At 47.5% G+C, this 19,121-nt stretch overlaps 1 protein-coding gene across 1 annotated transcript in view; it reads left to right on the plus strand.

The window, feature by feature from the left end:
* ACP7 (acid phosphatase 7, tartrate resistant (putative)) overlaps positions 1-16,918 on the plus strand; it is a 28,413-nt gene extending 11,495 nt beyond the window's left edge. Inside the window, exons 5-14 of the mRNA XM_040406513.1 lie at positions 1,927-1,952; positions 5,385-5,482; positions 6,130-6,192; positions 6,265-6,379; positions 9,377-9,490; positions 10,097-10,154; positions 10,385-10,452; positions 12,172-12,243; positions 13,813-13,950; positions 16,433-16,918. Of these exons, the coding sequence (XP_040262447.1) occupies positions 1,927-1,952; positions 5,385-5,482; positions 6,130-6,192; positions 6,265-6,379; positions 9,377-9,490; positions 10,097-10,154; positions 10,385-10,452; positions 12,172-12,243; positions 13,813-13,950; positions 16,433-16,480 (800 nt within the window). The 3' untranslated portion in view covers positions 16,481-16,918. The remainder of the gene's footprint in view (positions 1-1,926; positions 1,953-5,384; positions 5,483-6,129; positions 6,193-6,264; positions 6,380-9,376; positions 9,491-10,096; positions 10,155-10,384; positions 10,453-12,171; positions 12,244-13,812; positions 13,951-16,432) is intronic.
* Positions 16,919-19,121: the final 2,203 nt, after the last annotated feature.

The raw sequence follows: 19,121 nt of genomic DNA on the forward strand, positions 1-19,121 counted from the left end.
TTAGCTTAAGGCCGGATCCGGATCAATGCCTTTCAATGGGCATTGATCCCGGATCCGGCCTTGCGGCAAGTCTTCAGGATTTTTGGCCGGAGCAAAAAGCGCAGCATGCTGCGGTATTTTCTCCGGCCAAAAAACGTTCCGTACCGGAACTGAAGACATCCTGATGCATCCTGAACGGATTACTCTCCATTCAGAATGCATTAGGATAATCCTGATCAGTATTCTTCCGGCATAGAGTCCCGACGACGGAACTCTATGCCGGAAGACAATAACGCAGGTGTGAAAGAGCCCTAAAGGGTGCATTAGACAGCAGCGTTCCCTCCCGGTATTCGTCCAGTAGCTAGCGGAGGAGGAATGATCGCTATGCCATAGCTCGTCCCCATGCAGGACAGCGGTGTGCCGGTGGCAGATCGTCATTACACAGAAATTGAGCGCTTGCTCGTTCATCGTGCAATCGGTGGCAGTATTAGACTGCCATATGAGCTCTAAAAATCACAAAAAAAAAAAATGTCAGACATAAAAATGTGATTTTTAGATACTTCATGTTAGTAAGACACTGGCATTAATACTTCATTGTGAAAACTCCATGTTAGTTATGTGGCCGCAAGCGATGTGTCGCTCATGGTGGCGTCATGTGACTCTGCACATGAAAAAAGACAGATCTGTCAAATCCAACGTGGGCGGGTCACCCTTAAAGGGGTTGTCTCACTTCAGCAAGTGGCATTTATCATGTAGAGGAATTTAATACAAGGCGCTTACTAATGTATTGTGATTGTCCATATTGCCTCCTTTGCTGGCTGGATTCATTTTTTCCATCACATTATACGCTGCTCGTTTCCATGGTTATGACTAGAGATGAGCGAATTTCAGGTTATGACATTCGTTCACGCTTCGTCTACTGGTAAAAGCAGAATCGCGTTATGGATTCCGTTACCACGGACCATAACGCAATTCTATGACGGAATGCCTTTAGAGACATTCCGTTATTCATTCCGTCATAATAGAAGTCTATGGGCTGCAAAACGGATCCGTCTTGTTTCCATTATGCAAGAGAAGAGAGGACTCCCCTGCAATGAATCCAGCCAGCAAAGGAAGCAATATGGACAGTCGCAATACATTAGTAAGTGCCTTGTATTCACTTTCTCTACATGATAGATGCCATTTGCTGCAGTGAGACAACCCCTTTAAAGGGTCACTGAGCTTTCCCAAAAACCTTTTGATATGTCATAGGGATACCAGTCATCCTCATCAGTGATGGTCTGAGCGCCGAGGCTCCGACCGATTGCTAGAACGTGGAGAGAGAAGCGCTCGCATAACGCGCCCCTCTCCTCACTGCAAGAGACGGAATTGAGACCGGTCCATCGACTCTGTCTCCTGCAGCGAGAGCGTGCATGCCATGAGAGCGTTTCTCTCTCTCCTCGTTGTAGCGATCGTTGGGGGTCTCCGCATTCAGACCACGGTTTTCAGAAAGCTCAGTGACCCTTCAACAAGGCTTGCTTCATATCACATTTTGTTCTGCATCTCCCCCAGAGGACATGACTGAGATGGAGCAGATATGACCTGTCGGCACGCGGGTGGTCATTATAGCTGGACATACGCAGTCTGGGACAACAGCTTCCAATCCTCCCAAATGCACACCTGCAGGCTCGGCTGAGCAGGCATAGGTAGTAAACGGCTGCTGCCAGACACCTCATCTCCCTTCTAACCAAAGGATCGGCCAGTTGAATCCAGCATGCCCGATCTTTATCTCCTCTGACATCTGCTGTTGTGGGAGAGCTAGGAGGCCCCAACACGCATTAGGTGACATCTAATGTACATGGCCTGTTCTCCCGGGGCCACGCATGAATTGAACCTTAGCCTCCTAGTACACGGTGGACTGCAGGTCTTTGCACACAGTGAAGTCATTTCTCTCCCTATTTCTTGCAGGTGATTTTGCTTATGACATGGATGAGGTAAATGAGCTTTATATTCTAATACATCCTTATTACCTCTGCTTCTAAAGACTAATGCACAGTTGGTAGTCAACATAACATTAAAGGGGTTGTCGGTGATATATATATATTTACAAAAGGGGCAGGGAACTTATCAGATTAATTAAAGCCCATCTGTCAGCAGATTTGTACCTATGACACCGGCTGACCTATTACATGTGCGCTTGGCAGCTGAAGACATCTGAGTTGGTCCCATGTTCATATGTGTCCTCATTGCTGAGAAAAATGATGTTTTACTATATGCAAACGGGGGCGTTGTCATTACACCTAGAGGCTCTGCTCTCTCTGCAACTGCCGCTCCCTCTCCACTCTGTTTGACAGGACAGGCAGTGAAACAGTCATCACGCCTGCCTGGTCCTGTCAATCAAAGTGCAGAGAGAGCAGAGCCTCTAGGTGTAATGACAACGCCCCCGTTGCTCCTAGAGGCTCATTTGCATATAGTAAAACATCATTTTTCTCAGCAATGCGGGCACATATGGACATGGGACCAACACAGACGCCTTCAGCTGCCAAGTGCACATGCAACAGGTCAGCCAGTGTCATAGGGACAAAACTGCTGACAGGTGGGCTTTAAAAATGGTAAAGATGTTATATGTGATTAGAAAAACATGCGCCACTCTTCACCATAGGCTGTGTCTGGTATTGCAACTCAGCCCCTATGAATGAAAGCATTGGTCTTTGAACTAGTCTGGATACTAAGCTGATACATTTTACTTAGGCCTCATGCACACGAACGTTGTGTGCACCCGTGGCCGTTGTGCCGTTTTCCGTTTTTTTTCGCGGACCCATTGACTTTTAATGGGTCCGTGGAAAAATCGGAAAATGCACCGTTTTGCAGCCGCATCCGTGATCCGTGTTTCCTGGCCGTGAAAAAAATATGACCTGTCCTATTTTTTTCACGGCCAACGGTTCACGGACCCATTCAAGTCAATGGGTCCGTGAAAGAACACGGATGCACACAAGATTGGCATCCGTGTCCGTGATCCGTGGCCGTAGGTTAGTTTTTATACAGACGGATCCGAAGATCCGTCTGCATAAAAGCTTTTTCAAAGCTGAGTTTTCACTTCGTGAAAACTCAGAACCGACAGTATATTCTAACACAGAAGCGTTCCCATGGTGATGGGGACGCTTCTAGTTAGAATACACTACAAACTGTGTACAAGACTGCCCCCTGCTGCCTGGCCGCACCCGATCTCTTACAGGGGGCCGTGATCAGCACAATTAACCCCTTCAGGTGCGGCACCTGAAGGGGTTAATTGTGCTGATCACGGCCCCCTGTAAGAGATCAGGGCTGCCAGGCAGCAGGGGGCAGACCCTCCACCCCTCCCCAGTTTGAATATCATTGGTGGCACAGTGTGCGCCCCCCCCCCCTCCCTCTATTGTAATAATTCGTTGGTGGCACAGTGTGCGCCCCCCATCGGCCCCCCCTCCCTCTATAGCATTAACAACATTGGTGGCCAGTGTGCGGCCTCCCATCTCCCCCCCCCATCATTGGTGGCAGCGGAGTTCCGATCGGAGTCCCAGTTTAATCGCTGGTGCTCCGATCGGTAACCATGGCAACCAGGACGCTACTACAGTCCTGGTTGCCATGGTTACTTAGCAATAGTACAATAGTAGAAGATTCATACTTACCTGCTGCTGCTGCGATGTTCGTGTCCGGCCGGGAGCTCCACCTACTGGTAAGTGACAGGTCTGTGCGGCGCATTGCTAAATGAGCCGTCACTTACCAGTAGGAGGAGCTCCCGGCCGGACACAGACATCGCAGCTCCCAGGTAAGTATGAATCTTTTACTATTGTACTATTGCTAGTAACCCGCTGCCACCAATGATCGGGGGGGGGGGGTATGGGAGGCCGCACACTGGCCACCAATGTTGTTAATGCTATAGAGGGAGGGGGGGCCAATGGGGGGCGCACACTGTGCCACCAACGATTTATTACAATAGAGGGAGGAAGGGGGGGGGGCGCACACTGTGCCACCAACAAATTATTACAATAAAGGGAGGGGGCGCACACTGTGCCACCAACGAATTATTACAATAGAGGGAGGAAGGGGGGGGGGCCGCACTGGCCACCAATGATATTCAAACTGGGGGGGGGGGGGGGTCTGCCCCCTGCTGCCTGGCAGCCCTGATCTCTTACAGGGGGATATGATAGTACAACGACTTTTTTTTCATGTCCGAGGATCCTCCAAAAATCAAGGAAGACCCGCGGACGAAAAAACGGTCACGGATCACGGGAAAACGGAACCCCGTTTTGCGGACCGCAAAAAAATACGGTCGTGTGCATGAGGCCTTACACTGATACATTGTAGCAAACTATCAATAGAGGTGAGAGAACAGTGTTGCTGATGTATTACAGGGCATCTGTCAGCAGTTTTGAGCATGCTAAACTGCTGACAGCACTAGGTAATGGCTGGGAAGAGCAGGACTAAACATACCTTTTGTGTAGTTTGTATTATCAGGAGTAGTGACGGTATGAAGTTTTACTCTCCCTGGTTCTGCTCCTTAAGGCTAGGTCTACACAACGACATTTGTCGCGCAACATTTTGTTGCACTAATGTCGCGCGACAATTTTTATAATGGCAGTCTATGGTGTTGCACTGAACATGCAACATGCTGCGACTGCGATGCAACAGTCGCAGAAAATCCATTCGAGATGGATTTTTCTGCGACTGTTGCGTCGCAGTCGCAGCATGTTGCAGTGCGACACCATAGACTGCCATTATAAAAATTGTCGCGCGACATTAGTGCAACAAAATGTCGCGCGACAAATGTCGTTGTGTAGACCTAGCCTTAGTGCTTCACTCTGAAGTTCTCTCCGCATTAAGCTTCACAGCCCCTCCCCTATGCTCTGAGTGACAGGAGTAGCATCCAACCAGGAGATCACTACATCTGTCACTCAGAGCAGAGGGAGGGGTGGTGAACAGCTCAATGCAGAAATCACTTAACAGCTAAGCTCCGCCTCCAGTGAGCAGAATCGGGAAGAAAAAAAGTTACGATTTTCACTACTCCTGAAAATCAGGACTACAGAAAAATATGTTTGTCCTGCTCTTCTGGTCCCTACCTAGTGCTGTCAGCAGTTTTGCATGGCTGACAGATGCTCTTTAAGGTCAGATAGGATAGTTAATATAATTAGACCTGATACAATGGTAGCAAACCTCCAGCTGTGAGCAATATTAGGTCTGTACAGGTGTTAGCCTCAAATAACAAAGTAGATTAGAAAGTGCACCATAAACCAGTGTTTAATTCCAACATGCCCAATCCTTCTTTCCTCAAAAATCTATTGTCAGGGGAGGCCCCAGTACAAATTACACTGTGCATGGCACTTGAAGACATAAGGGCATCATCTTGTGCTGCTTGTTCTAGTAAGGTCACATCTTCACCTTCCTTCCAGGATGACGCTCAAGTCGGTGATGAGTTTATGCGTCAGATTGAGTCGGTGGCAGCTTACGTTCCCTACATGACGTGTCCTGGAAACCACGAAGAAGCCTAGTGAGTTGAAATACCTATATCCTTACCATTGCAGGTCAGTTATTGGCTCCTACAAGAGGCATCACTTGGGGTTGTCTGGTACTGATGGACCATCCTCAGGAGAGGCCATGAACCAACACCCCCACCCGTCAGCTGTTCCAGAGTAGCTCCGGCACTGGAACTGTAGAGCTTCATCCATTGTGTAGCGGGTGACGGTGGCTACGATTCCCGTCAGTGGAGGCAGTGCCTCAGTACCGGCTCTGTCCAGAACACAATGGATGGAGTGGGTATAGTTTTAGCGCCAACTTCTGACTCCGGAGCTACTGTAGAACATCTGATCGGCAGGGGTGTGGGGCGTCGTACCTCCGCCTGTCAGATGTTGAGGATAAGTCATCACTTGTAAAATCTTGGACAACCCCGTATGCAGTAAGCTCCCCCTAGTGGTGACAGTGAGCAGGCAGAATTTCTCATTGATTCGAAGCTCCTGATGCCATAAAATTACATCTGCAAGGTTAGCTTACATTATTCCACCAGCACTTGTGGCTTCATCCTTCTGTAGCCATTTTACATGCTATGAGGTTCTCCTATGAGACCTGACGACTGATAGCGCCCAGCATTCGGTTGTCAGCCTTGTTACGTCCTCTTCTCCTCTCTCTCTTGTGTTTTAGTAACTTCTCCAATTACCGAAACCGGTTTTCCATGCCGGGAAATACAGAAGGCCTGTGGTACAGGTGAGCTGACAATTGTCCTACTGCTTCTGACATACATGTGGGACATGAAATATTAATGTGTGGTTCTCACAGCTGGGACCTGGGACCTGCTCACATCATCTCCTTCTCCACCGAGGTGTATTTCTATCTGAAGTACGGCCTAGAGCTGGTGGCAGAGCAGTATCATTGGCTGCAGAAAGATCTTCAGGTCAGATGCAAGGTTTCTTTCTCCTTCCATAGTTGTAATCAACTTTAATATTTAAGGGTGGCTATACACATGAGCTTAAAGGGAACCTGTCATCAACTTTGTGCTGCCCATACTAACGGCAGAATAAAGTAGAGACAGATGAGATGATTTCAGCGGTCTGTCATTTATAAGTTAAAAGTAAGTGGTTGCCGAGAACCAACATCACAATCATTGCAGACTGGGCCTGGAAAAGAGTCCTGGTTATTCATGGATTCCTGCTCTCCTGACCACCTATGACTGACCGTCTTCTACCTAGTTCTCTCCCTTCCTCTCTAGGAGAGAACTGCCAATCATCAGCAGATGGCGGAGAGCAGGAGATTAGGAATAACCAGGACTCTTCTCAGGTAGACTTGACTCTTTTCAAGGCCTGGGCTGTAATGATTATGATGCTGGTTCTCGGCGACCACTTACTGTTAGCTTATGAGTGACACATCGCTGACATCAGCATTTCTGTCACTAATGTATGCTGAGTGAGGTCAGCATAAGTTGATGTCAGGTTACATTTAAAGGGCTTGTCCACTCCTTTACTACTGATGGTCTCTCCTCAGGATCGCCCATCAATATCTGATCGGCGGGGGTCCGATGTCCCCAAACCTCCGCTGATCAGGTGTTCTGCCAGAATGACACAGCTCCATTTATTGTGTAGCGGACGGAGCTGGTTGTGGTTCAGTGGGAGCAGCGCTGCAGTTACCAGCTCTGTCCACTGTGCGATGGATGGAGCTGTGGAGTTCTGGCTCTGGCGCTATTCTGATCAGCAGTGGTGCAGGATGCCGGACCCCTGCCGATCAAATTTTGCTTTAGTTGGTCATGTTCTTCACTATTCAGACCAGACCCCTTAATCAAATCGGAATCCCAGACCTCTTTATTTACCCCTCACATCTAACACACAGACAGTTCTTCAAAACTTTGTGCTGATTAATTTCACAATATATATCGGGCAGACATTCTTTCTCCTGATAGACATTAAAATCTGCAGGATATATATATATATATTTATACATAATCATGCCTACAGTCACCACTAGGGGGAGCCTAAGGGATTACTGCATATGATTTGTTCATAGGAAAACAGTATCCAGATAGCTCTGAAGTGCCTGTGTCACGGTCATATTGGCGCTTGACCGTGACGCGGTTGCCGTGCAGACTGGTTGCCAGGGGCAACGTGTAGTTAGTGGTTTGCACGTGCACTTCCCCTTTAAGGTGTGCCTCCCTGCTGTTTGGTGAGCAAGGGGTTAATCTTCTGGCTAAGGTGTTTCCTGGTGTGTGGCCGCAATCTTGATATAAACCTGTGGCTTGCTGGCTGGGTGCAGTTGTACTACAGCCTTGCTTGGTGTTGGAGCTTTGCTCCTTGCTTGGGTGTTCCAGCCCAGTCCTTGAGGGCCACCTTATGGAACATAAATTGTCCTCCCTCTTGTACCTTTACCCTCACTTGTTGTATGTGTGGTGTGGGTTTATGTTCTGGTTCCAGTCGTGGTGGCAGCGGCAGGTAAGTGAGTTTTCTGGTGTTCTTACCCACCGACCCAGATGCTGCATATGGTCATTTCCCTTCCACCTGTTACTAGGCAGCTGAAGACCCCGGTTCGTCTGAGTCCCTGAGGAACCGGTTGTCTCCTATTCCTGGGACGGTCGGGGTCAGCAGGATCCAGGTTCCAGTGCATGAGCCCTCCCACCTTCAGGCAGGAGATCAGGGTCAGGATTAGGGCGGCTGTAGGTTGTGGCCTGCTCCCTTCATGGTTGTCTGGCCTAGTAACAGTTCCCATCATACGGTTCGGCCGGGTTTCCCCCACTCCGCACCGTGACAGCCTGCTAGTGGTGGCTGCAGGTAGACAGTAGTTGACTCTGTAGCAGGAGATTTCGAGCTCAGTATTAGAATATATGGAGCTCCAATCCCTATAGAGATGACATATCGTAAAATTAAAGGGCTTTTCCAAGTGTTTTTTTTTTACTGATCATCAGTAGGGATGAGCGAACTTCAATTTCAGGTATATGCTGAATTGTGTTATTGATTCGGTTACCATGGACCATAACGCAATTCATTGATGGAGTGCATAACAGAAGTCTATGGCCAGCAGAATGTATCCATCCGTTTTCCGTTATGCATAATGGATCCGTTATGCCGGCCATAGACCTTGAAAGGCATTCCATTATGCATTCCGTCATTGGTCTGTGGTAACGGAATCCATAACGCAATTCAGCCTATAGCCGAACTCGAACGTCAAACCTTGAAATTCGCTCATCCCCAGTCATCAGTATCTGATTGGTGGAGGTCAAACACCCGGGACCCCCGCCGATCAGCTGCTTGAGAAGGCACCGGCGCTCTCAGTAGCCATACATTGTATAGCGGCTGTGCTTGGTATCGCAGCCTAGCCCCATTCACTTGCGCCTAGGCCATGTGACTGATGACCGTGATGTCACTGGCCTTGGGAAAGCTGGAAAAGGCTGCAGCTCTACTGTGAGCTCCGCTGCCTTCTCAAAGAGCTGATCAGCGGAGGTTGCGGACGTCAGACCCAGTTTTGATGAAATGCAGAGGATAGGTCTTCGGTAAAAAACACTTGGAAAGCCCCTGGATTCAGCACAAAATGTGGGACCTAAAAACGATATAGTGCTAAAAGGAAGAGATTTTTAGGTTATTCAGAAGATATTAACGACCCTTTTAGATACAATTTCTTCAAATGATAGTTCTCCCTTGCAAGAAATGTCTTGGGAAGATAGTCTTATATCAGTATGATATGTCACTATGGTTCTGTCTAGGTCCACCATGGCCATCATCGTTCATGCTAGGTCCATCATCATTGTCACCATGGTTCTGGCTAGGTCCACCATGGCACTCATACCTATGGTTAGGTACACCATAGTCACTATGCCTCTGGCTAGGTCCACCATCATCACCATTGTCCTGGCTGGGTCCACGGGTAATCATTTCATACAAGTTCTCTTATAGATTTCAATTCTCTACAGGAGGCCACCAGCCGGGCTCAACGTTCTGAGCGGCCATGGATCATCACAATGGCTCACCGTCCCATGTACTGCACCAACTTCGACAATGATGATTGTGTCAAACGTGACAGTACGGTAATAACAGCCTGTACATGAACCTTGCAAGACAGAATGGGAAACATTTGGTTGTTGAGGAGATCAGTTCTTCTGAGGAACTAAGAAACAAATGGACAGGATGAAAGGAGTGCAAGGAATATGATGGTTGGCAGAAGATAGCCAAGAGATAAAGAAGAATGAATGGCTGACCACGTCTTTTGTGGACAGACTGGGTCTGCCAGAGCGAATGACACTCTTTGAGCTTGTAGCTCCCTGCTCAGGCTAATAGAAGGGGGTCCTGAGAAGCATCCCTCTATCATATCCATGGGCCGTAATAGGTCATAGGGAGTAGGGCTGTCTTGATGAGATTTCAAGAACATTAAAATGGTGGGAATTGCTGACAGTGTGTAGATGTATTCCTTTTGTTTAAGCTGGACGTACATGGTGAGATGTCTACTGACCTCCAAAGGACTTGAAGTCTTCTCCCATAGACCCAGCTCCTGGCTCACTTTATTGAGTTGCATATGACCATATATTTGTAGAATAGATTAGAATCATTTTCTTCAGCTAGAACTTCTAGGATGAAGAAGAAGAAAGATGGGTCTCTGAGCAACTTACTAACCTATTATTCTGTATGTTCTGCAGACAAGAACTGGACTACCTGGAGGACAGTTTGCTCTGGAGGATCTGTTCTATAAATATGGTAGGGTAACTATTTTGCCCATGTAATTCTGAATATAATGACTTAGTCTTCCCTTAGAGTTATCGTATTACTATAGGGCAGTTTTCTCTGACTGAGATGTCACAAGCTTCAGAAACGGAATAACTTTTGTTATATATATCATCTGGGCATCTATGTCCAACTCTACTCATGCAGAAATCAGTCTAAACAATCATGCAGCATTTATACTGATTTACATCCATATATTCTAGGTGTAGACTTGGAAATCTGGGCACATGAGCATTCCTATGAGAGGATGTGGCCTGTATACAACTGCACGGTGAGTAGACTACATGCGGTATATATATTACTGTTACCAGAGGAAACACTCTTCACAGCGCACTTCTGTGGGGTCTGAGCTGCAGTACCCTGGTACGCCCATTACACTTTGAACGGAGCTGTACTTGTTCCATTCACAGTGGGGCTGCGGGGTGTTGGACCCTCACCAATCAGATAATAATGACCTATCCTGAAGATAAATCATCAATATCAGGAGCCTGAAAACCCTTTAAATAAGCCACAGTGACAAATGTGTTTCAAGTAAACTGTGACATCACAAGTGGTTTCCATCAGGTAAACTACTGTGACATCACAAGTGGTTTCAGTCAGGTAAGTTACTGTGACATCACAAGTGAGGTTCTTTCAGGTAAACTACTATGACATCACAATTGGGTTTCGGTCAGGTAAACTACTATGACGTCACAAGTCTGTTTCAGTCAGGTAAACTACAGTGACATCACAAGTGGGTTTAATTAGGTAAACTACTGTGACATCACAAGTGGTTTCCGGCTGGTAAACTACAGTGACATTGCAGCTTTGTCAGGTAAGGTACTGTGACATCACAAGTGTGACATCACTGATATGCATCACTCAGGCACACTGCAGTTTTAGGCCTCTTTCACACTTGCGTTGTTGGGATCCGGCATGCACTTCCGTTGCCGGAGGTGCCTGCCGGATCCCTAACAACGCAAGTGTACTGAAAGCATTTGAAGACGGAACCGTCTTCCAAATGCTTTCAGTGTTACTATGGCACCCAGGACGCTATTAAAGTCCTGGTTGCCATAGTAGGAGCGGGGAGCGGGGGAGCGGTATACTTACAGTCCGTGCGGCTCCCCGGGCGCTCCAGAATGACGTCAGAGCGCCCCATGCGCATGGATGACGTGATCCATGTGATCACGTGATCCATGCGCTTGGGGCGCCCTGACGTCACTCTGGAGCGCCCGGGGAGCCGCACGGACGGTAAGTATGCTGCTCCCCCGCTCCCCGCTACACTTACCATGGCTGTCAGGACTTTAGCGTCCCGGTAGCCTTGTTAACTATTCAGAAAAAGCTAAACGCCGAAACGACGTTTAGCTTAAGGCCGGATCCGGATCAATGCCTTTCAATGGGCATTGATCCCGGATCCGGCGTTGCGGCAAGTCTTCAGGATTTTTGGCCGGAGCAAAAAGCGCAGCATGCTGCGGTATTTTCTCCGGCCAAAAAACGTTCAGTACCGGAACTGAAGACATCCTGATGCATCCTGAACGGATTACTCTCCATTCAGAATGCATTAGGATAATCCTGATCAGTATTCTTCCGGCATAGAGTCCCGACGACGGAACTCTATGCCGGAAGACAATAACGCAAGTGTGAAAGAGCCCTTAGTCGCTGTGATATCATAAGAGTTTTCCAGTCAGGTAAGTTGCTGTGACATCACCGTTTCTGTCAGGTAAGCTCAGGGCGGACATAACATACCATATGTAGCATTAAATTACAGCTGAAATCCAGAGCCCGCATCCTGTTCTTGCCCAGGGGGTCTCCTCTGTTATTGCCGTCTGCCCTGATGTTAACCCTTTATACTACCACGTCTTCACCAGTTTAGCTCGTGAGAATATTTCCTGAGCTAATATTTGTAGACCTGACCCGTGAGAGACCCCATCAGACGGCGGTGAGTGCGGGGAGGCAGCGCTGTTTGTTCAGCTGTGCAAAGATACTTTATTCAGACCTCTTCTCCTCGCAGGTTTATAATGGATCCCTCCAGGCTCCTTACACCAATCCCATGGCTCCCGTCCACATAACCACAGGATCTGCGGTGAGTGAAGCACTGCGGCGAGGACAGGTCTAGATGTGTATGTTATTATTGTATGGGTCATAATGAAGATTCCAGTGTATAGTCCATAAAAAGGTCCGGTGTAGACTGTAGTGAAGGCAATCTTCTTACCAGTGACTGTATTTGTGAGTTAAAACCTCCCTTCAGATCCTCAGCTGTGTCATGTGACCAACACTCTGTCTCTCCAGCTGACACAGGACAGGACGTCAGTTACTTCTCCATTCATTCCTATGAGACTGACATTGAGGCTCCCATAGGAATATATAGAGAAACTGACTTCCTGTCCACACATAAGATGCTGTGTTATTTGGAAAGTCAGAGTGCTGGTCACATGACACAGCTGAGGATCAGAAGGGAGGTTGTAACTCGCAAATACAGTCACTTGTAAAAAGATGGCCTTCTCTACAGATTACATCATGTACCTTTCTAATAGGTCAAAGAAACACATTTTTTGTGGGAGTGCTTCTTTAATATATCCTTATAGCAGTAAGAGGCCCGTTTTTCTGATACAGAACCTGATCTAGATGCCACCCTGTTCACCCTAGCTCCTTCTGCCAGCTCCACCTTCTTGATTGACAGGGCTAAGCAAAGTGACTATGCAGGAACGTGGCCCTGTCGAGGAGAGGCTGGCAGAGGAAGAGGATCAAGGGTGCCTTGGAGGGGTGAGGCATCTCCTCCGTGTTTGCTCCCACTGGCCACTTATGGAACATGTACATGTATGTGTGAAAGAGAATTACACTTGTTTGGCCGACCGCTATCCCTCCTGACGCCTCCACACACATCCACGCTTGGCTGGGAAGAGCATGCATGGATTCGGAACGGGGAGAGGGAAGAAAGCCGCTGCCACTGAGAACAAAACACCCAATCAATCTTTTCCCTGACATCTTTCATAGCAGGATAGTTAGGAGCCCCCCATAAATATTCGGCCAACAATGTGTATGGCGAGCTCTAGTTACAAAAACCATTGGGGTAATCTACCTAGCTATTATGAACATATAATCGGAGGTATGCTTTAAAGGGGTTTTCCGAGACATTGTAAATGATGGCCTGTCCTCTGGATCGGTCATCAGTATCTGATCAGTGGGGGTCCAACACCCGGGACCCCCCCAATCAGCTATTTGAGAACGCACTGGCGCTCCTGTGAGCTCCACAGCTTATCCTAGGCACAGCTATGCCCTATCCAAGTGAATGGGGCTGAGCTGCAATACCAAGCATTGCCACTCTCCAATAGATGGCGCTGTGCTTTGTAAGCTGTCAGGAGGCCGTGGTGCTCACAGGAGCATCGGTGCCTACTCAAACAGCTGATCGGCGGGGGTCCAACACCCCCACCAATCAGATACCAATGACCTATCCAGTCAATAGGTTATCAGTTAGAAAGTGTCGGAAAACCCCTTTAACTCTGTTAACCCTGTGTTGCAGAGATCTGGAGCTTTGTATAATCACCAACCCCTACACAAATATACTATGACTTGAATGAGAACAGACAGCGACCTGGTGTGAAAAGATGAAAATTCAGTAAACCTCAAATATATATTTTTTTCTTTGCGGCAGGGTTGCAAGGAGAGGCTGGATCCGTTCTTTCCACTGCATCGTGAATGGAGCGCAGTAAGGATCGAAGATTACGGCTATACACGCGTCCACATAGCAAACAGGACTCACATACACATCCAGCAGGTGTCCGATGACCGGGTGAGGGCATGTTACCGCATATACGCTGTGCCGCATGCTGGTGCCGGCTCGTATGTCTGTCGTGGCATTTGTATGACGCTTTATTTTCCATAGTGATTCTGTCTGACTTCTATGAACGCTTTCTCCTCCTGATTGTTTGCTGCAATGTATCAGTGCAGTTAAAATGTAAAAAGCCAGGAGTCCAGGCAGTTTAGATCACCGAGGATTCTGTAGACTAAGGGCTCATGGACACGACCGTATGTATTTTGCGGTACGTCCTCTCCTTGTCCGTAATGCGGACAATAATAGGACTTTTTCAATCATTTTGCAGAACGGACATACGGAAACGGAATGCACACGAAATAACTTCAGTTTTTTTGGCGAACCCATTGAAATGAATGGTTCCGCATATGGTCCGCAAAAAAAAAAAAAAAAAACGGAACGAACACGGAAAGAAAATACATTTGTGTGCATGAGCCCCAACACTGAATGAAAATCTGTCCTGGCACACGATTCATTAGCAGACTTTTAGGCCACATGCACACGACCATATTTTTGGTCCGTATTCGATCCGCATATTTTGCTGATGTGGACCCGTTCATTTGAATTGGGATACAAAAATGTCCGCATCCGGATGTCCGTTTCAACAACCCACGAAGAAAAAAAAAAAAAAACTTGTCCGTTTTGCAGACAGCAATAGGCATTTTTAACATAGGGCGGGACGTGCGGAACGGGAAAATGTGGGACGCACGCGGCTGATATCAGTGTTTGTGGCTCCATGATTTGTGGACTGCAAAACGGAGACAGTCATGTGCATCAGGCCCAAGGTTTCCTGCACACAGAGAAAATCTGCATTGAAAACACAAAAAACGCACATGAATATGCACTATTTATCGTGGATTTTTTTTTTTTTTTATGTGTTTTTTTTTTTTTTGCTGTGGATTTTCTGTATGTTTTAACAACCCCATTTAAGTCTTTGGGGAAACCACAATACACCAGCTGCGGATCTGCACAAACAATTGACATACTGTGGAATTTAAAGGGGTTGTCTCACTTCAGGAAATGGCATTTATCCTGTAGAGGAAGTTAATACAAGGCACTTACTAATGTATTGTGATTATCCATATTGCCTCCTTTGCTGGCTGGATTCATTTTTCCATCACACTGATCATATCCAGGGGTAACGGCCAGATACGAGGTGGCCGGGACGGGATCTGCTGCGCATGTGTTCCTGGCTGGCACTTTCTCCTATAGTGTGCAAGCACGACGACCACTGCTGGATTACAGGGTGGTCGTAACCATGGAAACGAGCCATGTATATTGTGATGCGAAAAATGAATTCAGCCAGCAGAGGAGGCAAAATGGACAATCACAATACATTAGTAAGTGCCTTGTATTATATTTTTCTACATGATAAATGCCATTTGCTGGAGTGAGAGGACCCCTTTAAGGCCACCTGCACTTCTTGTGGAATACGTGCATTTTTTCCACGCGTATTTTTGTGCAGAAAAGCTGCAGCGTAATACAGCACCAGCAAAGCAAATGAGATTTGCCAAATCTGTACATGTTTTTCCATATTTTGTCGATTGTTTCTGCCGTTTTTTTTTTTTTTTTGTGCAGATCTTATCAAAATCCGCAAGTAACACATGCAGATTTTGGTGCAGATTTGGTATGGAAATGCAGAGAAATCCACATGACAATCCATGCGGAATATCTGCTTTGTAAGCCTCCCCCCCCCTTGCGTAGATAGCCTAAAAGCCGCACGGCATGTCGATTTCCGCACGCAAGCGATACGCACCATGTACATGAGATTTGGCAAATGAACACTGAAGTGAACCCGACCGAAATAGTCTGCAGTAGAAATATCCCACCATCCTACAGCTTCTGTGCGGACCTATGAGTCTCCATGGTTACAGACTACAATCAAACCTAGTGTAGTCTGATCCTGCAGTATTGTTTTTTTTTTTTTTTTTTTTTTAGGCCTTATTCAGACGTTGGTGAATCACGGACATATGCTGTGCGTGTTCTCCACGGACAACACATGTACGCATCGATTTTTAACATGCGTATTCACTCCGTGATTTACCACAGTCTAGGGTGACACCACGGAAGCACGCCCTATTTTTGTCCATGGCGCTCATTATATTCTATGGGTTGGTGAAAAAACACGGACACAACACAGATGGCCTCTGTGCTTCACGGATCATTGCTAGGAGATGCTCTGGAAATTAAATTTTCCGCTGAGCAGTGTCCGTGGAGTACGGATGACACCGGGAGGGTTAATCCTTCACGGATGAACCACTGACCGTCTTGTCACTGATGTCATCACAGATGTGTGATTGAGGCCTCTCATCACATTTATCACAAGAAGTATATTTTTAACAAAGCCTGCGTTGGATGCTATGCCGTGGCATCCCTCACCTATTGGATCCCATTGTGCATAGGAACTGTGTACACAAAACGGTCATACAAATTCAGAAACCAGTGTTGTGTTTTCCCCCAGGATGGAGAGATCGTGGATGAGATCTGGCTGATTAAGAACAAGCGGTGAACACTCAAGTCTCTTTCTCTGGATAAGATTTAACCTCCTGTTAATTTTTGCACTGATCTCCGGAGTGATGTCCTCGGGGAGATGCCTCCGATTCTGCTGCTGCTGACCTCTGACCTTTAGACATGTATAAGTGATAATGCTGCACTGACCAATCAAAGACACAAAGCCCGTAGGTTCATGGAGAACGTATAGATGCTAATGTACTGCTGTATGTGGAGCTGCCTTACGACGTGTGCTGCTATTTCTTCACCGTTTTCTAACCAGTATTCACTATGCAGATAACGCCCTTGACACCCGATCGGTCCCTTGATATTTAAAAGGGCATCTGTCAGCAGTTTTGTACCTATGACACTGGCTGACCTGTTACATGTGCGCCTGGCAGCTGAAGACATCTGTGTTGGTCCCATGTTCATATGCGTCCATATTGCTGAGAAAAATGAAGTTTTAATATAATGAGCCTCTAGGAGCAACGGGGGCGTTGCCATTGCACATAAAGGCTCTGCTCTCTCTGCAACTGCTGCACCCTCTGCACTTTGATTGACAGGGCCAGGTGTGATCGTGTTCATACTGCCTGGTCCTGTCGATCAAAGTGCTGAGGGTGCGGCAGTTGCAGAGAGAGTAGAGCCTCTAGGTGTAATGGTAACGCCCCCGTTGCTCCAAGAGGCTCATTTACATATATTAATACATAATTTTTCTCAGCAATGCGATCACATATGGACATGGGACCAACACAAATGTCTTCAGCTGCCAAGAGCACATGTAATAGGTACAAATCTGCTGACAGATGCCCTTTAAAGGGGTTCTCGGGAATTATTTAAAATGGCCATAAGCAACCTGTCCTAGATTGTGAGAAGAACTGATTGCGTCCAATTGCAGAGCTGCCTAGGGGGCTGAGGTAACATGGCCTCACCACACATTACGCCCTGGCACTTGCATTTATCGCATATTGGTGACGGTTCCTGTCAGGCTGCTCAGCCATGATGGCATATGGTAGGCAGGGCGGTATCATTACCATCTATTGTATAGCAGTGTGGTGAGGCCCCGTCCCCTCACCTCCCTAGGCATCTCTGCAGCTGGAGGTAACCAGTCCTGGATGCTGGCGGCCATTCTAATTCCTTCCCGGAGAACCCCTTTAAAGTATAACTCCAGAATCTGCAGTTCATTCTCCCCTTGCAGTTCTGTAGTGTCCTTTGCAGGTTGTGGATCTCGCGGTTGCTTAGCTACCACCTGACTTCCTGTTTGGGTGACCACCACCTTTGTACATACAGCTAGGTCGATAGAAGTTCGTCTGCTGTATGATAAAATGCTTCTTGTGTCCTGAGGGCGAGGTTATGGTGGAGCCATGGATGCATCCCCGCTGCTAGCACCTGAATAAAGATCGTTCTACGTGATGATCTACGTTTTTGCTCATTGGTGGATCAGCGGAACTGCTACGGCATAACCGGGTAACCCTGGTGGTCATAGACATACAGCCCTAACTCTAGCCTCAAGCCAAAAATCTTCCTCAATTCTTCTTCTTAAAGGGATTCTGCCACCTCGTTTTAGATCGCCGCTAGCATGTCCGCAATATACCTGTCCCATAAAGCGGTGTCCTTTTTATTGTGTTAAGAAAATGATTTTAGAGATATGTAAATGACCCTGGTAAGGTGCCCATGGGGCTGTACTAACCTTCTGGTGCCCAGCCACGTCTGCGTCCTCCGAATCTCCTCCTTGCGTCACAGTTAGATTGCCGTAATCTCGCGATGCGCAGTTCCTTCCCTGAGGCTGATGCCAGCACAGGGAAGGAACACTATACCGACACTGCGCATGCGCGAGCTTACGGCAATCTAACTGTGAAGAAAGGAAGGAGATTCGGAGGACGCAGGCGGTGCTGGCCTCCTTCACAGGGCGGCGTGGCTGGGCACCAAGAAGGGGCTCGTAGTAGTAAATCATATCACTTGTTTTTGCCCGCACCTCCAGATTGATGAGAAAATTACTAATAATTGAAGGAAATTCGAAAGTTCAATCTTCATGGAATGTTCTGCCCATTATGTATGTGACGTTAAAGGGGCACTCTGGTAATTTCAGACTATCCACAGGATACCTATTAGATTGATGGGGATAATACAACTGGGAATCCCACCAGTCACGAGAACAGGAGCCCTGTGCCCCGAAGTGAACAGGATGGCATGAAATAGCTGAGCGCTGTGGCGGCTATCTCCGGCAATCCCATCTAAATGACTGGAGTGGCAGTGGGCATGGCTGACCTGCCGCTCCATTCATTTGGGAGGTGGAGGGGGGGGGGGCTGTTTTTGTGACTCCCCACCAATCTAATAGCTATCCCCTAACATGTGGCTAGGGGATAACTTGAAATTACCAGAAAACCCCTTTAATGCCTTATGCACACGACCATGGTGTGTTTTGCAGTCCGCAAATCGTGCATCGGCAAAACACAGATGGCGTCCGTGCGCGTTCTGCAATTTGCGGAACGGCACGTACAGCCTTTAATATAACTGTCTATTCTTGTCCACAAAGCGCGGACAAGAATAGGACATGTTATATATTTTTTTGCGGGGCCACGGAACGGAGCAACGGATGTGGACAGCACACGGAGAGCTGTCCGCATCTTTTGCGGGCCCATTTAAGTGACTCGGTCCACATC

This window comes from Bufo bufo, chromosome 8 (genome assembly GCF_905171765.1).
Source record: "Bufo bufo chromosome 8, aBufBuf1.1, whole genome shotgun sequence".
Classification (NCBI taxonomy): domain Eukaryota; kingdom Metazoa; phylum Chordata; class Amphibia; order Anura; family Bufonidae; genus Bufo; species Bufo bufo.